Source organism: Nannospalax galili, unplaced genomic scaffold (assembly GCF_000622305.1).
Source record: "Nannospalax galili isolate Female #2095 unplaced genomic scaffold, S.galili_v1.0 scaffold683, whole genome shotgun sequence".
Taxonomy (NCBI): Eukaryota; Metazoa; Chordata; class Mammalia; order Rodentia; family Spalacidae; genus Nannospalax; species Nannospalax galili.
The window spans coordinates 1,099,012-1,120,590 of NW_008349093.1; the positions used below are offsets into that span (position 1 = coordinate 1,099,012).

The 21,579-nt window shown below is 41.9% G+C and overlaps 1 protein-coding gene across 1 annotated transcript in view; it reads right to left on the bottom strand.

Annotated features, from left to right (window-relative positions):
* Positions 1-20,504, bottom strand: part of Alk (ALK receptor tyrosine kinase) — a 790,272-nt gene extending 769,768 nt beyond the window's left edge. The window contains exon 1 of the mRNA XM_008846481.1: positions 19,381-20,504. Within this exon, the coding sequence (XP_008844703.1) occupies positions 19,381-20,062 (682 nt within the window). The 5' untranslated portion in view covers positions 20,063-20,504. The remainder of the gene's footprint in view (positions 1-19,380) is intronic.
* Positions 20,505-21,579: the final 1,075 nt, after the last annotated feature.

Consider the following 21,579-nt stretch of genomic DNA (forward strand, 5'->3'; position numbering starts at 1 on the left):
TGCTACAGAATGAAACCCTGACCCAAAAGAAGGCAATGGGGGCTGGAGAGATATCTCAATGGTTAAGAGCACTGACCACTTGCAGAGGACCCAGGTTTGATTCCTAGCACTCACGTAGTAGCTAACAGCTGTCCATAACTTTAGGGGAATCTGATGTCCCTCTTCTAACCTCCGTGGGCATTGAAGGACATGGGTGCACTTATATACATGCAGGCAATAAATACATTCATACATAAAAATAAAAACAAAATATTTTTAAAAAATTTAAAGGACATAACGGAGAATACCCAGGATACGTAGAATAACTGACACGACATTTTAAAGGCAGTAATACTGGAGAAAGGGTAGTACTTGTGGGTATAATTACAGTCATAAGTAAAATCAATAAGACACAGAGAGTGTGGGTGCAGAATTAAATAATCTGGAGTTCAAATACTCCACCTACACTCACTGTGATCTTGGCCATGACACTCAATCTCTAGGAGCCTTAATTACTTTACTTGAAAAAATAAAAATGGCACCAACATCAATTTTACTGTGTGATAATGAGGATTAAGTTAAGAAATCTGGGAACTGGAGAGATGGCTCAGTGATTAAGGGCACTGACTGCTCTTGCAGAGGACCCAGGTTCGATTCCTAGCACCCACATGGCAGCTAACCACTCCAGTTCCAGGGGATTCAAGCCTTCATCTGACCTCCACAGGCAGCACATGACATGGGTGCACTTACACACATGCAGGCAATACACTCATACATATAAAATAATAAATATTTTAAAAAGAAATCTGTATAGTTGCTGTGTTTAATATTACAAAGGAATAGAATTCAGTTACTATTAAACATCTTCCCAAGAAATCTGCTCAGCAAGCACAGGGACTCTCATAAAATGGTAACTCCTGCATCCCCAGAAAGATTTTTATAAATGAAAGGGAGTAACTCTATTTCAAGGGAAAACTCTTGAAGCAGACAGGAGCCCAGATGGAATGGCACCCAAGGACTATGTAAGAGTCTTTAATGAACCAAGCATGGTGTCACATGCCTGAAACCACAGTACTCAGGAGGCAGAGGCAGAAGAGTCTCATTCTTTAAGCTAGCTGGGCTCTTTAACAAGTATTTGCCTCAATAAAAATCAGAGTATATGAGGTCTGGAGAGATAGCTCGGTGGTTACGACCACTAGTTGTTCTTGCAGATGACCCAGGTTCGAATCCCAGTACCCACATGGCAGCTAACAACTGTCTGTAACTCCAGTCCCAGGGGATCGGACAGCCTCTTCGGTCCTCCGTGGGCATTGCATGACATGGGTCCACTTACCTGCATGCAGGCAATACACGCATACACATAAAATTTAAAAAATAGATAAAATTAAAAAAATAAATAAAATAAATAAAAATCAGAGTATAATGACACATGTGTATTATATTTGTGAGGATGCCACAATGAAACCCATTACTTTGTATGTCCAGTTAAACATTAATTAAAAAAACAACAAAACTCCACAAGTTAAATCACTTTTCTGCATAATTATCCTTTTTTATAGCTGATACCCAAAGTCTTTAACTTTTGCCCTCCTGAGTTTGATAGAAGACGTTTCATCTGTGTTTAATGCGTCTTTCTTTATTCTGATGAACCGTTTGACATCACCAATACTTCTTCTTGTTCTCTCCCCTCTTCTTCCTTTCCAAGACAGATTCCATGAATGACTATTTCAGCATCAAGTGCTTCTGTCTTTAGGACTATGTAAACTTCTTTCTACCTATGCCTGCTCCCCCATAGACAGCTCAGTGAATAGTTCTCCACCAAACACAAAAATGATCATTCTGTTGCCCTTGAAACACCTACTTCCGTGACACTCCATGATATAAAGTCCTCTCTCTTTTATTTTAAATAGTTTATTTATTATTATTTTATTTTATGTATATGAATGTGTTGCCTGAATATACATAAGTGCTCGTGGGTCATGCAATGCCTGCATTGGACACCCTGGAACTGTAGTTACAGACAGTTCTTAGCTGCCATGTAGGTGCTGGGAACCCAACCTGGGTGAGTGAAAGAGTAGCCAGTGCTCTTAACTGTGAGCCTCTTCCTTTTTTAAACAGTCTTTCTGGTGGCAGCACTGATTCCACTCCACTGTACAGTTATGAAATTTTCTGAATTCAAATTTCTATTTTCCTTTCTCTGCTCCCTTTCCTTTTCCTCCTTTCAAAAACTTCATCTTCTTTTGAGAATTAAACAACCGAGTCCATGTAAATTGTTCCCATATCCATATTAATCAAGCTCTCACCTGTTCCACTTCAGCAAGTTACCTTCATGTGTGGACCAGAAAATCCTCTCTTCTGATAGATGCTCTGACTGAAACTGTAACCACGCCAACTTCTCAAACCACAGCCTTTCTCAAATCATCTTCTTTATCACCAATACCACAGACTTCAAGGAACCCATATGAAAGTCTTATCTTTGATTCCTTCTTGTTTCTCATGTAGCTAGTACTTCGTGGCCCAGCTGAGATGGTAAACAGCCTCCCAAGGCTCCAATCCAGCACAGCCCTCCCTGTGGTGAGGAGATTCACTATGAACGTATTTCCTGAGGACTCTTCAACTTGAAATAAAAATGTGCTTTTCCAACTCCAGACCTAAATACTTCCTTATTTCTTTAACATCAAATTTAAATTATGGACTAAGAATTTTGACTCATCACCTGCATCCATGACCCCCAACATTCCACAGAATCCTTATCTCCCTAGCTCTGACTAGTTCTACTTTCTTACACACACACGCACACACACACACACACACACACACACACACACACACGTAGTTTATCGACCTGCTTCTTCTATCTAACTGTGTGCAGCTGTCTCTTTCTTCTCTCTCATTTCTTCCTCTCTTTATCCAATTCTTTCTCTTCTGGGCATCATATTTTCCTATTATCCCATATTGGAAGGCCTTTTGTCTTTCTCTTTCTAATTAATATGTTGCATTCCTTCCAAGACCCTGTTTTCAAATCATTTCCTCCTAGACATGTTTTTCTAACTCAACTTCTGTCTCAGTCCCAAAAGAAATTTGTCATTTTCAACAGATGCCCCTTGACCTGACTCTTTGCCAAAAGGAAATAAGCTTATTGTTTCTAAATTTCCAGAGCTATGATTTCCTGTCTCAGAGGACCATCACCCCTCTCAACATGCACTGAACAAGTCGAGTTCATCTGCCTTTATTGTAATGGTTTTGGATGTCTGTACAGAAGAACAGTTCTGTACTTCATCACGCCCTCAGCAGGAATCAACATTTCTGAGCCTCCACTGAACCCCTATAATGACTTAGACCATTTTTTTGGCCTTCAAGAGATGCCTATGATTATAGACACTTATTAGAATGCCTTGCCTGCCTTCTCTCCAACTCATTTGTGAATTCTCTCTTGGGAGGAAGAAATTGTTCTTCATTCACCTTGGTAATTGCTCAGTTAGAATGACCTAATGAATAGGCATTTTCTTGGGCACTATTCCAAAACTATAGACATTCATAAAGAATGATTCTCTTGTCTAACTTCTCTTTGGTGAACACATCTTACAGATATAATTGGTATCTCAGAATAAAGGCTAAAATGGCCACGATTTAAAACTCATGACATGAACTCCCAGCCATGGTGGAGAAACAAGCACCAGCTAACCTTTCTGCCATGAACATCTATAAAACTGGACATGTGATATGAAAAAATGAACCCTATTTTTAGTCATTGGATAATCAGCATGGAACTATAATCCTTATAAATTGAAAGCAAATGTGGTGGGCTTGAGAACTGCTCTGATTTTCTGTGTAGAAGAATTTACTAGACCCTGACACATAGAAGGTAGACTCAGAAAGAGCATGATGGTCTCACTGGCCATGTAATGGAGAGTGTAGTTTGGGAAAGGTAAAGGGAGAAAACTAGAGGAGGGAGAGAGAGAGAGAGAGAGAGAGAGAGAGAGAGAGAGAGAGAGAGACATCAGGAGTCCCTGATGTCTTTGACTAAACATCAAGGTATAAATTATAAATTAATATGCAAGATTTCATAGTGTAAACAAACAACAGCAGAGAGAGAGACATAGAGAGACAGAGAGAGAGAGACAGAGAGAGACAAAGAGATTGGGAAATGCTCTAAACTAGCCATAAAATAGCTTTAGGTAAACTCCCTTTAAAAAGCTTGACAGTAGTCCTTGATAAAGTCAGATTGATGGGCAAGAAAATAAACTGTCAAATCAACTTCAACAATCTTTAAATACAGAAAGCAAAATCCCCACACTCAACAATGTAATATTCATAATAAACAAGATCCAGTACAAAATGATAGGATACGTAAAGACAGGAGGAGAAAGGAAAATGCGACCTAGAACCAAAAGAACAGATGATCAATTTGAACTGACATAAAAATGTAGAAGTAACAGAATTAGAAGAAGAAATTTTACAGCTGTTAGACATGCATTCAAGTACTTAGAGAAAAATAAAAGCATAATAAGGAAAGAAATAAAAATGGAAACAAGATCTAGAGGTGAAAACAATACAATATCTAAAATGAATATATTACACGGGCTCACTTATCAGATTAGACACTTCCAAAAATAAAAAGGTGAACTTCAAGACAAGCAATTAAGAACTATCCAGACAAGCATTTCAGATCCTTAGCATAGGTAGTAACATATTATGCTGTACAATGTGATTTTAATTAGATTCCTAAAAAGGAAAAGCAGAAAAAAATTGGAAAATTTTCCAAATGTGAACTGGGCATTGTGGTTCACACTTATAAGCCCTGCTGCTCAGGAGACTGGACAGGAGGATCACAAGTTGAAGGCCCACCTGAAATACAGAGTAAGTTTAAGGTAACTCAGGAACTTTGAGAGTCTATCTCAAAATAAAAAGTAAAAATAAACAGAGGGCTGGGGATATAGCTCAGTTGCTCAGTTGTAGAGGGTTTGCGCAGCATGCATGAGGACTTGAACTTGATCCCCAGCACTTAAAAAGAAATAAAGAGCCAGGCATGGTGGCACATGCCTTTAATCCCAGCACTCCAGAGGCAGAGGCAGGCAGATCTCTGTGAGCTCAAGGCCAGCCTGGTCTACATAATGAGTTCCAGGACAGCTGGGGCTACAGGAAAACCCTATCTCAAAAAGACCAAAAAAAGAAAAAGAAAAAAAGAAAGATTGATTTCTAAATGCAATGAAAAATATAAACCCACAGAACCAATAGTCTCTCAATAAATCCGAGCAGTAAAAACACTGAGAAACACACCAAGACACATTATTAACCAAAGTGTTGAAATTCCATAATAAAAAGGAAATCCTAAAGAAGCCAGAATGTGGAGGAAATAACAGGAAATACAGGGTAAGACTCTCTCTGATTTCTCATCCAAAACAATGTGCTCTGTGTAACAATGGAACATCACTATTTACATCATCAAAGCAACATCAACCTAAAAGCACATTCATTGAAAATCTTCATCATAAATGAAAGTACAGAAAAGATATTTTTTCAGAAAACAAAAGCTGAGAGAATTTAAATGCAAAAGGGTAACATAATATTAAATATTAAAAGTGGAAGGAGAAATGTAGATGGAAACTGATTCAACAGAACAATATGTAGCCAAGGTGGCATAAGTCCACTAAACTCCTTATCCTGATTTTTACAATGAAAATCCTCTGGACAACATACAAAAAGACTACTACTAAGGACTCTGAACAGAAGATAAAGCCAGGAATATTGAAGAACAGAGTCACAATCTGGAAAAAACAACCCACTCTGAGTTAAGTTTTCATTTCATCTCTTTTATCCTAGATTTGTAATCCAGATGCAGGCACCCAGCAAAGCTTGGTAGAGAGGCCCGGGAGGCAAAGCTCAGAGGAATTCTTTCTCTCTGGCTAGAAGACTGAGGAATGTGAAGAGCAATCTCCATTTCCTTGTGTTCGTTGTTGTTGTTTTGTTTTCTACTCACTTTTTCTTCTCATTTCATGTGAGTGAGTCCTCAGCAGGGTCAGCATGGCTGAGAAGTCAACAGCAAGACTGCAAAGGAGATAAGTATGGGGCCTCTTTCAGGTCAAAGAGTAGAGAGATAATCCTAGTTCTCTCTGCTCAAAGGCCCAGAGATGACCTTAGTTGCAGAAACTGTGTAGTGATTGCTCAGGCAGGTACAGCTCTGGCATTAAAGAGAATTATTAAGAAAACTCTGGAGCAGGAACGTACTAAGTTTTTGAGAGGACTGGCCTCTGGCTTCCACTCCCTCTAAGTGGCACCTTTGTGGACAGACTCAGAAAAAAAAAAAAGAGCTTTTAAAGCAGAACTAATGTTAACATCACACCTGTCTCAAACCCAACAACACTGTTTTCTGCATTCCAGAGACACATTCTAGAATTATACAGCATATAAACCATGTGTCAGTCTCCACACCCAAAATATGACCCTTTCTTAGATAAAGTGGATAGATAATCAACAGATGCCAATAATAAGATGATCTGGATGTTGGGATTATCAGACAAAGACTTTAAAGAATTATTAGAATTATGTTCCAGGAGGTAAATGTAAAAAATGGAAAATGAATGGAAAGATAGTTCTTAGGAGAGAAATGGAAATTGTTTTTAATGGAAATTTTAGGGGCTAGGGAAATGGTCCAGTGGGTAAGCCAAGTTGCTCCACAAGCATAAAGTCCTGAGTTTGAATGCCTAGAATTCTAGGATTGGCTGTGACTGTCTGTAACTCTGGCATTGAGGGAGTGGGGGATAGAGACAGATGGATCCTGGGAGTTCACTGGCCAGCCAGCCTAGTTGAAACTGCTAGCCTGATACTCACTGAGTGACCCTATTGCCACTCAAGGCAATAAGGTGGAAAGCAATAGAGGAAGATTCCTGAAGCCCTGCTCTGGCCTCTGCATGCACACAAGTACACATACTCACATGCATGTACCACATAGAAACACCACACACACACACACACACACACACACACACACATACACACACATATACACATTCTCTCTCTCTCTCTCACACACACACACACACACATACACACATACTCTCTCTCTCTCTCACACACACACACATACACACACACACACAAAATTAAAACTAAAACAAAAAAATTAGAGTTTTAAACTAAAAAAATAATATAACTAGTTAAAACAGAATATAAATTACAAGAAAAGTGATAGGTAAGAAGGATGATATGTAAAACCATATGAGGTTTATCCTGGCAATGTAAAGCTGGTTCAACATTTGAAAAAAAACCTGGGGATAATGAAATTCATCAGACAAGGAGGAAAACCCATGTAATCCTCAATAGATGCTCACTTTGAGGGAAGCCAGATGCAATATTCAGTATTCTGAGTATATCCAAGCAGCCCTGCCCTGCAGAGAGGACCACCTGGGGAAGAGCTGAGTCCTTCCTCCCTTGGGTAGCCCCAGCTGACCAGTTCTGTGAACAAGCTGCCTTGCAGATCCTGCTGTTTCAGTCTATCTTCAAGATGACTACAGCTTTGACTCATATCAGATTGAAATATCCTGCCAAATTATTAACAAATTCCTGATGGTGAGAGATGAATTCTTTAAAAAAATATTTTATTTATTATTTTTATTTTATGTGTATAAGTGTATTACCTGAATGCATGTAAGTGCACCAGTGTTGTACAATGTCCATGGAAGTCAGAAGGGGGCGTCAAATCCCCTGGAACTGGAGATATGATGGTTTGTGCCGTGTGGGTACTGGGAATCAAACCCTGGTTCTCTGCAAGAGCAGTCAGTGTTCTCAACCACTGAGCCATCTCCTGAGATGAATTATTTTAATCTCTTAACTTTTGGTTTAATTTACTACGCAACATTAGGCATTCAATACAAAGGAAGTCCAAATTAAAACAGGCCTGATAGGAAGTCTATAATCTATCTAATAGTAGGCAGTTATGGCAGGAGAATAGAAAGTTCAAGGCCTGATCTACAGAGTGAGTTCAAGGTCAGCCTGGGCAATACAGTAAGATCCTGTCTCAAAATAAAAAGTAAAAATTGGCTGAGGATAGACTTTAGTGTTAGAATGTTTATTTAAGAGTGTACAGACACTAAATTCAATCCCCAATACCAAAAATAAAATGTCAATAAATTAAAATAAAATAAAATGAAAAATATCAAGTTAAGATCCATCACATCTTGCCATTACAAAGTATCTTGAAGAACAAAGAACACATAGAACTATCTTGATTGCTAGTGGGAAAGTATAATCACACAAGCACTTTGAAAACATGTTGACAGATTTTTTTTTTATAAAGTCGAAAATATATTTACCATATACTCCAACAACACTACAATGGATAGAAAGAAAAGACAACACACAGTCACAAATTACTTGTACACCAAAATATTTGTGACAGCTGTGTTTATGAATCCAAACAGGAAATTCCTATAAAGTAATGATTGAATAAACACTGTTGTATGCTCATTCAGTGGAATATTATTCAGTAATAAAAAGAAACAAATCATTAGTTTATACAAAAACAAGGATAAATCTTAAAAGTGAAAGAAGATATATTATAATATCCTGCACATATTAACTTCTAGAACAGTCTAAACTATCAATATGGAAATCAAATCAGAAGTTTTCTGGAGCAGAAAGCACGTGAGACTCATTGCAAAGGTTTAGCAGGAGCTTTAAGGGGCTGAAAAACTGTTCTAGATCCTAATTAAGATGGTGATTACACAAGCATGTGCATTTATCAAGCAAATCAAACTGTTTAGTTAAAGGGGGCACATTTTATTATAAGTGAATTATACTTCAGTAAAGCTGGAAATGATCATTACACAATATTACCCTAGATGTGGAGTATAGGCTTTGAGACCATGTCAGAATCCTCTCAGACCAAACACAATCACATGTTCCCTCCCTGCCCTCACCACTCCACCACACCTCATTCTTGGTCATTAGGCTGATCTCGCTATATCCATGCATTTTAGTGTCCAGTGGCTTTTCTTTTCCTGAGCTTCCATTTGCATAACCCTCTCTCAGTTTCTTCACTTATGTCTGTCTTGTTTGCAGCCACTGCTGTCTCCTCCTCTCTTTTCTTGTATATGTAGTCATATTTCTGTCCCACTTTTTCTATCCCCTCTATAATATTTTCTTTTTTAAAATGTGCAAGAATCTTATTATGTTATTTATAAATAAAATTATTTATTTAAATGGTTACTTGTAACTTACATGGTCATTAACTGTTACATTTACCTCCATGAGCCACTGCCCCCCCCCATTTAAAGACATCCGTTCTCTACTTCAGGAAGCACATTTGAAACATCCACTCTGGTCACCAATGGGAACAATATAATCAAAAGCTAGGGGAAAAAGTAGCACTTGTTGAATGTGAACTCTGTATCAGAACCCTTCATGCTCTACAGTTCTACAATTCTCACAGTAACCCTTGGGAGTGCCTATTGGCTATTTTTCTTTCTCACGTTACAGATAAAAACTGAAGCATAGTGAGAAGAAAATAAATAGACTTGGTCCAGTAGGGCTTCAACTCCCCAGATCCATGTTCTATCTTACCCATCATTTACAATTGCTTATTTTACTTTTGAATCTCCCATAGAGCCAACACCTTGGGAGAAAAAAAAAATGAAAGTAAATGGTGTGTATTCAACACATGTGACTACAACACACTAATTTTAAAAAAGAGCATTATGATCCAATGAGGAAGAATGTATCTGTATTCCCAGTAACTGGGAGATTAAGGCAGGAGATTAAATTCAAGGCTAACCTGTACTACATAGTGAGTTCTAAGACAGCCTGAAATATAGTGAAAGCCTGTCTTAAAAACCAGGAGGAGGAGAGTACTAAAACTAAAGAGGAGAAAGAGGGATAAGAGGAAAAGGAGGAGGAGGAGGAGAAGGAAGATGAGGGAATTGTTAAGAGAAGTCACGTTCAATTAAAGAAGCCAGGTACAAAACAAGACATGGTGTCTTAGTTTCTTTAGCTGTTGCTGTGATAAAATGCTCTGACAAAAACATGTTGAAGGAGAAAGGATTTATTTTAGTTCCCACTTCAAAATATAGTTCATCATTACAGGTAAGTTGAGGCAGCAGGAGCTTGAAGCAGCTGGTCACATCACACTCACCATGAAGAAATAGAGAGGGACAAATGCATGCTACTGCTCAGCTTACTTTCTCCATTGTTTACAGTCCAAGATCTCCAGCCAGGGAATGGTACCACCCACAATTAAAATGAGTCTTTTCACATCAAGTAACATTATTAAGATAATCCCCCACAAGCAGGCCCACAAGCCCATCTCCCAGGTGATTCTATGTTCTGTCAAGCTGACAGTACTAACCATCATTTACTCAATGATTTCATCTGCATGGAGCTCAAGACTAGTCACAAGTAATTGATGACTTGTAAATCAAAAGGATGGTTGCTTTGGGTCAGGAGTGGATATGGATTGGGAAAGGATTATCGAGAACTTTATTGGTACTACAAATTTGTTTTTATCTGAACAGTGATTTATATGTGAATTATCAAATTATACACAAGATTTATACTCTCAATGAACTTTAGTCAGCATCCCTGTGTTTAAAAAAAAAAATCACGTTCTGTTATTTAAAAGAGCACTTGCCCATGTGACCCCTGAGGAACAGATCCTCAAATGACCTTAAGAGTTAAATCAGTTTTTTCTGTACCAACTGTATGGCCTTAAACACCCAAAAGGAAAGTATAACCAAAGATTAAATGGGCCAACATAATTTCATAAGAGTCCATATGTACAGCTAAAGGCTACATAACAACAATGCCAGACATGCAATACCTTCTTTTGAGTTGATGGCCAGGGTGGCCAAAGGGACTCCCAGATAGTAACCCAGCATAGAACTGGGAAAATGAACAGCAGACCCCAATCTTATCTAAAGGAATATTGACAACTGATTGCTGCTAGATGAGGAACAGCTGACCTTCCTAAAACAAAGACCTCTAGATAGGCTGACTAGATCCACCAGATGGACAAGTAGTGGAGAAATGGCTGGGGGTGCCGACCACACAGCAGACAGTAGCAGAGATATCAGAGTATAAGGGCTGTAGTGGGGGGAGGGAGGCTATGGGAGGGTGCTACTTGGGAAGTAGGTATATAAATAAATAAATAAAAAAGAAAAAACAAAAAATTCTTCAAAGCATAAAAATTTGTTCCTTAATAATTAGTAGATGTGAAAATCATTACCATTGAAATCTACCTGATGACTTTATATCCATGCTCAGATGCCAAAGAGCTCAGAAAGTAACCGACTGTGACTAGTATTAATCAGATATATAGAGATTAGAAACACATGTGCATCGTAGTGTCAACTGTATTAAAAATGAATTTTTCTGTACGAAATTGTGTTTTAATAATGAAATTGAGATCTTTTTTAAAGTTTAAAGCCTCATTTAATTTTATGTCTTAGGGTTTATACTGAATACAATATTGTATAACTGTAATAATTCAACTGTAAACCTAAAAATTTACAGCCAATTTTGAAAAAGATGCATCTACCTTAGCTCTGGAAATTGTTATTAAATATGTCAATGCTGTTGTAATGAAATGCTTCTTCTAATTATATGGTTATTAAATAAATAATAATAAAAAAGACTTGCATCCAACTATCACACAAATTCATTGCTAAAACAGTTTGGAATTGGGGAAGACTTCAATGCAAGGACATCATTTTGAGAAACACTGAGGAGAGGACACATGATCTCTTTGCAATGATGACAGGTTGATGACCGAACCGAAGCTTGCCTTGAAGTCTGGGACCCTGTGCTGCTGTTCCTAATGCCAATGCTTGTTTGAAACCAGGAATATGTGAAGTATAATCTCAGCAATTTTATTATCTGGTACTTATATTCTCGTACAGTCTTTTATATGTACTTTGGGATAATCCAATCTAGAGCCTTCCACACTGGTCATCTCATACAATGCTCATAATGACCCCAGGAGGTAGTGGAGACTTCATGATACCTTCCCTTAGAGACAAAGATCCAGAGGATCAGCAAGCTCAAAGAAGTTGCCTAAGACTGTAAATCTAATAATAGGTGAATTATATCATCGACTCCAGGTCCTCGAACTTCTACTGGAGAGTTTTTTCCATCACAGACTACTGACTTTAATTATCTAGGATGAGATGTAGAGAGGATCTATGAAAGAGCCCTGTCCATGTCTACTCTCGTAGACTCATGTTCCAATGGGGGAAAAAAAAAGAAAAGAAAAATATGAGGAAAAGAAGAGTCAGTGTCTTAAATTATCCCTCTAGTTTCCTCTGGCTAACTGCCTGATTCCTTTAAGCCTGCTTGCATTTTCTGTGTCCTCTGAGCTCATACTGTTTTCTCTCCTTTAGCCTTTTACTTACTCTACAGGATTCTAACTGCCTACCTCCATACATCTGCTGTTATTTAGCCAGAAAGGTAAGGAACAAGGGCAAAGACTTATTAAGTCAAGTGGTTGAATGGATCTGTCTCAAGGGAGCTATCCTATTCCCACTCCTGTTCTGGGATCTTACCCTTTCTAGAATATGTACATTGTATCGCCAAGTAAATCTGATAGAATTTCCCTGGGAAAGGACCCAAGCTCAGAATAATCAGCTGGAATATACATCAACAAAGAAGTCTGAAGGAAAAAAACAGTTCTGAGAATTCCAGCTCACTAAAGAGGATCCTGGGGGATATTTCTCAATACCCCACCACCTCATCACCAGCCCAATATACTACTTTAATTCTTCTGTATTAGCTACTCTGACAAAAATATTTGAGAAAAGCAACTTCAGGAAGGAAGGGTTTGTTTTGGCTTGCAGATTGACATACAGTCCATCATGGCAAGGGAGATATGGCAGCAAAAGTGGAGGTAGCTGGTCATATTGTACCTGCAGTCAGGAAGCAGAGAGAAGTGAACGCTGGGGCTCAGCTCGTTTCCTCCTTTTTATTTAGTTCAGGACCCCAGCCCACAGAAAGGTACTATCCACACTTGGGGTGGGTCTTTCCATAACAATTAACCCAATGTTAAACTCCCTCACAGACATACCCGGATGTTTGTCTCCTAGATGATTCTATATCCTCTCAAGTTAACAATCAATATTGACCATCATATCCTCCTTCATACCTTCTCTTGTGTGAAGATGCTCAAAAGTTATGAAATGATGACCACATAATAGACCAGAGGAAGCTTCACCCTCAACTCATTCCATGTGACCCACTAGAACTATAAGCATATTTAGCAACATAACCCACTCTTTACTCCCAAACAGAGGTGATATACATGCACGTTTTTTTAAGACAATGACTCACCTATGTCTCATGAAAACCATTACCTACAAAATGTCAAGTGGCTACTTAATAGTCCCTTTTAAGGGTTGTAGCACCTGGATCAGAGGTCTCTGTGGAATCTCAAAGGTTTAACTGCTTTTGATGTGTTTGTGACCCATGACCAGTTGGTTCTTTATGTCTCTCCATGCCCTCCAGTTGACAATGAATGATGAGGCTGAAAATGCAGGGAAAGGCACAGCTAATCAGAATAAAAGAGATACCAGATTCCAAAGGTCCTGCACCTCTCTGAGTATGACAGGCCTTGGACTAGTGGCTCTCAGGTAAGGAAAATCTGCCATCTGGTAACTACTACGTGGTCTCTTGCTCTTCCCCAGCATTGCTTTCATACTTTCATAAGGTTAAGTCTGTTTCTTTTGTAGAAAAACAATTGGATTGTGAATGTGCTGTTTGACTCGGAATGAATTCAAAGTCGAAAGATGTGTAAGACGACAGATACAAATGAAGTGAATCCCACACCTCAACCTTCCCTCTCGTCTGTATTTCTTGGAAGAAGAAGCCTTCCTTGGTTTGAGAAGAGAAACCACTACAATGTCAACTCTTCTCTCTTCCCTTGCATCTCTTGAGAGTAAGAAGTTAGTTGCAGGAGAGCCTACATTATCATTGCCAATACCAGGGTCACCATATGTGGTCACACATAGGTATTACACATCTCCAGTGGCACCATTCAAGTAGATTAAAATGCATTTGGATCCCTTGGAGTTGTAGATTGTCAAGCCTGTTCACCAGGTGCTGGACTGTTGCTGCTGTGAGGAAAACCCACAATGGCTCACATTGATGGAATATTTTATTATTCATCAGACATTGGGCTGCACACACATCATCCAATTTAATCGCTATGATAATACCTTGATTGTCACTACTACACTTTAGAAACACTTGAGAACTATTCATAGCTCTATTTTCATAAAGATAAAGGTGGGTTTCAGATTTTAAGATATTTTTCCAAGTCATAGTTATTATCTGCCAAGTACTTGTTGCACGATCTTCTGACAAGCACAATGAAAAGTTTTTCATCTATTTACATACTCTGCTTGTTATTAATTTGTATCTTGAAATAATTCTGTGATTTGAAAACCAGGAGAAGTATGGTTCTAGGCAGTACATAGTATAGCATCTAATATCTCATAATATTTCAACACATAAATGAGTATTTCCAAGTCTGCTGCTTTGTTCCTACATCACCTTGAAAAGGTGTTCCAAGCATCTGGATTCCAGTTAGTCCATTTAGAAAATAAAGCGGCCCTGCTTACTGTATGAATAATAGAAATAATGATACATATGAAGGTACTTTATATATTGCAGAGCCTCACACAACTAAAATAGGACATAAATAATGATTGTAAAGGAAGGAAAAATGTCTTTTGCCAGTGAGGACGGACACATGTCCATGAAGTGAGGTCAGCAGTCAGTGGTGGGAGAGCACTGGGAATGTCTTCTGACCCAATTCTTATTTGCCTCCTATACTCACAGGCCAACCCTTCCTGCCCTTCAGCGGGCCAATTTCTTTATAAAGGTACTAATTATTATTAATGACAACATTCCTTCTAGTCCCCATACAAACCTCTCACGGGTCTTCTTTCTCTCTTTCATTATAATTTTGTGAAATGATAACTTGGATGGGAATGAACTTCATCATTCAAAAATCCAGTTGAAATACTTCAAAGAAATTTCAAGTAACCAGCAGGAATTTACCTAATTTAGAATTGATCTCATCTTATTAAGACCCTGGTCACTTTCTACATTGCTCAATGACTCAGTCTCTCTCTCTCTCTCTCTCTCTCTCTCTCTCTCTCTCTCTTTCAGAGGCACACTCACCTATAAATGTGCTTTACACAACACATAAAACTCTGGTGAATGTGCCTTCTCCCACTGGACCAACAGACCATAACCCAGAGAAAACCATAACTTAGGGAAAAAATGAACCTAGTAATTTCTCACTAACAAGCTTATAAACGTTTCCCACGACCCTCAAATAAATCTGTGTAATTCTTTCTTCTTCTCCTGGAAACACCAGTGCTCAAAAGGTTCTCAGGAATGAGATTCTAAAAGATCCTCATTCCTCCTTTCATTCTGCAACCATCTCTCCTGCCCATTTTGACTTCTCTGCATTAGAACTTATCAATTATGGATGGTGTGGCTTGTCTGACCCACATCTCACCTGACCCCTGCTCCCTTGGGATTCCATTCCGTAGTCAGAAGAATATCCATTTCAGAAAATAAGATTCTTTGATAGCTATCCTGAAGTTTCCTTCTGCAAGTCTCATCCTATTACTTCCATGGGCCACACTAAATAACTCCTCTCCTGCACTGACAGCCCCTCTCTTCAGAGATTTGTAGATTGTTACCATGGCTTTCCCTTCATCACCACTTAGCCCAGCCATATATATTTAATTCTTTTCATCTTTCATCATAAATCAATCCCTTCAACTCTTAAACCAGCTCTCTGATCTCCTCTGGAATAGTTCCAATTCTCCCAATTCACCTCCAATAACAGACATCCCTCTAGGGAGCTCCAATTCCTCTCATCTTCCTTTCTCTCTTTGCCCTTTCCAGAAATGAAATGAGAAGGGATGGACAGAGGTCAAGGGTCATGTATATTGCATTGCAACTATCTACTCTAAATTGTCTAGGATTCTCTATAGAACATGCAAAGTTCCAAGTCATGTATCTCCTTTCTAGGTGGCTTATCAGCAAACAGACCTTTTTATACCACAACATTTTCTAGACCTCTGGCTGAGGGGTGGCAGAAACAGATCTCAAAGATTCTACAAATAAGGGTATGAATCAGAGCTATGGGCAGTGTGCTAGCCTGCAGGCAGGCCTCTATTGTATGATTTGGACTGTCCTGGATAGTATATCACCATTCATACAATCTCAGTAACTAACTGCCTCTCTCTGTCTCTTCTCTATGAATGGGTGCTCCCAGGAACTGCTTCAGGCTTTGAAACATTGATCCCATTTATGAATTCACAGTAACCCACAAAGAAAAACCACAAGCATGTCATTCATTATAATACCTCTCAGACATCCTTTTGTCCTCTCAGACAGCCTAACCCACAAGCAATACAATGTTTTTTCTTTGTCCTAGCTAGGCACTTTTCCATTTTGTCACATCCCTAGACATTGCCCTGCTCAAGTTTAGCAAACTATCTTCATTCTAAAACAAATGGGCTACTGCAGATCCCCGGTCACAAGGAGTAACACATGTCCCACAAATACCGCATCAGCACTACCGCCCCCTCTAGGCAGGACCACCAGTCCCTTGTGCAGAAACAAAAATAAACTGAGTTTTTTCCCATTTTCCTTTTGTACAGTCAAAGGTCCTGTGTCATAGGAGAGTTAAATGTCTGTTTCCACAAATAAGAACCCGTGTAAAAAATAATAAGCCTACCCCCAACATTATAAATAGAAAAATCAATCCAAGTGGCAGAATATTAGCCAGAATTTTCAAACAGGAAGATGGATGGAGCCACAATGCTGTGTGTTGTTTCAGACATGGAACATGATACAGTGAGATGTGTCCACTCCATGGAAAGGTCAGCAGAGGAGGCTGTATGTGAGTGAGGCTGGGAAGGCAGGAAGGAGAGAGGCTACTCCTCCATGGCTAGAGGCCTAACTGCAGACAGCATATGTCCTCAGAGACAGGAGAGGCCATTCTGTTCCAAGTGTGATCACCATGCGGCCTGAAGTGCTTTTCAATAAGCTGTCTGTCTCTCTGGAGGTCACAGGGAGCTCATCCAGTTACACTTAGTGTCTTATTTGATCCCATCAATAATCATTTGATCCCAATTCTGCTGAAAAATGTTTGGCCAAAATTTCTAGCCTTTTAATGGCAGAATCCTGGCTCTTTCTGAAACCAACATCTCTAGATGTGTCAAGTGATGCATAAGGGTTTGGTCCAGCTGCCAAATGGACTGTGCTGCTGAGGGAGGACTTGGGATGCTCACTGCTTCCCTGAAGCTAGTGGCAGAGCAGCTTTTGAATGACACTCATTTCTACATAAAGCTTCCCCTGTGCTTCATTTCTGCACAGAGGGCTTGACTAGAATAGTATGTTCTTCAAATGCATTATGTGACTCAAACACATCCACTAATAGCTTCTTGCAAACAAACTGCCTGTAGTTGGCAACTTTGGGGCTGAAAAGGGGCCCCTTTTTGCCTGTCAACAACTCATGACAACAGCTGATACAGACTGCTGGGGCATACAATCATTTCACAAGAAGTGATAGGAAGTTCCAGAGATGCTTATAGACATGAAAGTGGAAGAAAATCTGTCTTTTCAGAGATGTAATTTTTACACTTATTCCAGAAATATTGGGCAAACAAAGAAAATGTTGCATTATAAACCACAAAAGCCACAATGCCATTAAAGCCCAGTCGTTCTTTACAGAAGTGTCCTTAGTGGGACAACAATTTCATTCTCACATCTCATTTCACTAAAGGTTCTGCCAAACTCATCAGACCTTGTCTTTCACTAGACACAATATAAATCCCAGTATTGGTTATACGGGGTCATTTTAGGTTGTCAGTGTCACAAATGCCAGTGGTGAAATATCTACACATCTGCACTCTGTTTTCTGGAGGACCACATGCTCTAGGTTTCTGTGCAAAGACAGGGGTCCTCAGCTTCTTAGTAGCTCTGCTGCATGACAGCATTGAATATACATAGGAGTGTGTGTCTGTGTGTGTGTGTGTGTGTGTGTGTGTGAACAAGCATGGGAGGTAGTTGTAGCTCCACAATGGCTCCTTTGCAAAGCTTTCTACCAATTAATATTAGACATTAGTAACCAGTGGAGCATAAGAACTTCATTTATTTCTCATGATGAGAACGGTGGAAAAGAAGATAGGTTTGCTCAATGGAATCAGTGTGGGCTTCTTTAAAAACGTTATTTTTCTCTCTGTGCTTTTCTGATTCATTTACATCACATATTTTATTCATTCACGAGTCCTTCCCCAGAGAACTTATGAGAGAAACATCCATTCAAAACCACCTGGTTTGCCAGCCAAAATACTGAAGAGTTAGAAGTAAGCGCCTACACACACACACACACACACACACACACACACACACACACACACCAAACAGTGAGTATGGGAAGAAATGAGGGAGTCAATGAAACAGAAACCTCATTCCAGAAGTCTCCAGCAGTGAGAACTGCAGTGAAGCGGGCCTGCCAGAGACAATCTGCGTGAGCCACTGCTGCAGACATTGGAGCTAAGCATTCCAGGGAAAACAAGAGGGAAGAGGAAGAAAAGCTGGCAAGATAATTATTGCTTCTCCCTGACTCTGCAGTGACTCCCCAGAGCAAAGCAACCTTTCCATCTCTCTCTCTCTCTCTCTCTCTCTCTCTCTCTCTCTCTCTCTCCCTCCCTCCCTCCCTCCCTCGCTCTCTCCCACCCTCCATTCACCTATCCTGTCCCCCCTTTCGTTAGTTCCTCTGGGGCTTTCCCAAGACGTCTGAGAAAAATAGTGAGAGTCTGAGAGTACAACATAGACTGGGGATGGGAGTTGGGGGCAGTAGAATGAATCAACAAAGAGTAAGGAAGAGGCAACCTCTGGGCAAGCCAGAATTGGGGAAGGTGGCGATGTAATGGGGTAGGGTTCACTATGAGGAGGAATTCTGTATTCTCTAGGAAATTGTGCCACATTTTCCAAATCTGTGGTGGCTCAGGAAAGGATCTAGGGTAGGGGAGAAAAGCCAATAGTTCTGAGGTTGAGAACTAACTTGGAACTTAAAAGTGATAGGGATATTTCAACCATTCTCAGAGCTCAGGAAGTACGACAGCCAATTTTGACTTCGACCATGTGTAAGTAGATACAAGAAGGGTTGGAAGAATCTCCAACCCCGGGAAACTTTTCATCCAACTTGTTCGCTAAAAGGGAAGGAAGGTCCTTGGCGGAAGTGACTGTGTTGAGCCACAAAATAAGAAAACATGGTTTAACTTAGGAATGAGTAAAGAGGACTAAGAAGGTTAACAGTTACTAGTGGTTTCAAGTCATTGTAACTAAAAACGCAAATCCCAACATGCTCTGCCTGGAGCTGCTCACCGGTCCCGAAGATCTGGAAGAGAAGGCGGGGCTGGGAGGCACGGATAGCCGCCGACAGCTTTCCCTCCCTGCCCATTTCCGAAGCCTTCTTCTCCGGCATCAGGCGGATCCTCAACCGCCCTTCGCCGTGGCGAATCCACCAGCTAAACAGCTCGCTGAGGTTGAACTGGAGCAACCCCACAGCCGCTGCCTCCTCTGGGGGCCCAACGCAGCCCTCCAGGATCGCCTCCTCGCCCAGCTCCAGCACCAGCTGCTTGGCTCGCCGGAGCTTGCGCACAGAGCCTCCCTTCAGCACCCTGGACAGCGTCGGACCTCCTTCTGAACTGGGCGAGCTGGTGCCTGCTGCCCAGGAGACCCCGAGCCGGGGCCCCAGCAGTCTGAGCAGAGGGGCACAGTCCAGAGCCAGCGAGCCCCTCGCCTCCGGCCCGCCAGTCCTAGGCTCCGAGGGAGACGGCGGCGGCGGCAGCAGCAGGTCTCGAGCGTAAACGCGGAAGAGCGAGGGCACCACGAAGTCCACCGCCAGACTCTTCCTCTGCAGGCGCGAGTAGCTGAGCGGCTCCCGGGGTTGCAGTGGCGGCCCTGCGACCGGGAAGCCCGCGCGCTGATCCGCTGAGGCGCGGAAGCCCCAGGCTGCCGCCGAAAGCAGCTGTAGCAGCAGCCACCGGAGCCCAAGGGCTTGCATCCCGCCACAGGGCTGGTTTACACTAGTCTCCCAACTCTCCGGGTCCCAGCCTCGCCTCGCCCTTTGCTTTCCCCCCAGAAAGGACCCACTCCAGTTCTTGGTCCCGAAAGATTCCTTCCACCTGTCTCGGGGATGGTGCGTGCGCTTGAGTCTCTTCCTTTCCTGAGGCTGCAAGGAAGAGAAAAGGGTTCAGAGCAAAAACGGAGCTGGAAGTCAGGGGCGAGTCCAGAGATCCTGAAACGCCCTGGGCTCAACAGCTGAACCCTGCGCCTCTTGCCGAACGCCGCGCCCCGGTCGGTAGCTCGCTGTGCACAGGGAGCAAACTACAGCGGTTGAAGGGACGTGGCAATTAGGTACGGTCCTCTCTTGCCCTCGGCAACCGCCGCTGGGCTCTGTACCCTCTCCCCGCAGTCTTCAGTCTTCCGCAACTTTCTAGGCTGAGGACCCCCGACCTGGCCACCCCCTCCGCTCCAGTAGCCGCCTCTGCGCTCCTTCCCAGATCTGGGCGAGAATCCCCGGAGCGTGCTGCTTTCTAGCGCCCCCTCCAGTGACCTGGGCTGCAGGAAGTCTTCGGACTGCACTGCCTGCTGAACTTCTGGGCGTGAATGGGAGCCTCTGTGCCGCGGAGCGCAGCCTCTGGCTTCCGCCCGGCAAGTTTGCAGCGCCCTCGCGGTGCCTGATGACTTGGGCTCCTAGGAGTTCACTCCCAGGCAGCAGAGCTTCCCGGTACGCAGCAGCAGAGTGAAAGCCTTCCAAGCAGAAGAGCCCGAAATCTTGCCCCTTCCTCACCTTCCGCAGCACGGGAGGCGTGCGAGACTGCCCAGGGTACCGCCCGAAAGCGTCTTGATACTCCGAGCCCCCCCCAAGACAGCAGCAGCGGGAGGTGCCAGCTGCCACCGCCGCTACCGCCCCCAGAGCCGCTGGATCGCATCTGCCCGGGCGCCCGCCACTTGCAGCTGGCGGACCCGCGAGAGCGCGCCGGGAGGGGGCGGGGCCGCGGCGGGGGCGGGGGCCGCGCACCAACTCCGCGCAGCTACCCGGCCCACGCAGTCCAGCCCCGCCCCGTCAGCACCAGCCAACCAATGGTGCAGCAACGTCGGCTCCCATGCAAATCAGCAGAGGCCTCCGTATTCATTGAGAAAAGCCCAAGGCCCGACCCGCCCTCCTAGGGTCGGTCCTTCTCTCCTTAGCCTTCCTCCAGATTCTCTGCCCTACTTCTCTGCTGTGTGAACAAGAGCATGTTTTGGACAAATGGAAAAACTGAAAGTGATCTGTGCAATCAAGCACTCTAATTATGCATTTAGCAGATTAAATGGGTCGGACTTCAGAAAAGCGGGTTCCAGAATAAACTGGAAGCAAAGAAAAGCCAGGAGGGAGAGGGTGGCAGCCTCACACTGCAAAATTCAAGAACAGCTTGCTTTTAGGGCCTTGGATGACAGTCTTCTCCAACCCTCTCGTTGTTCGAACGCATTCCTGAGAGCCTGGTGCTCCAGTAGTTCATACAAGGAAAGTCAGCT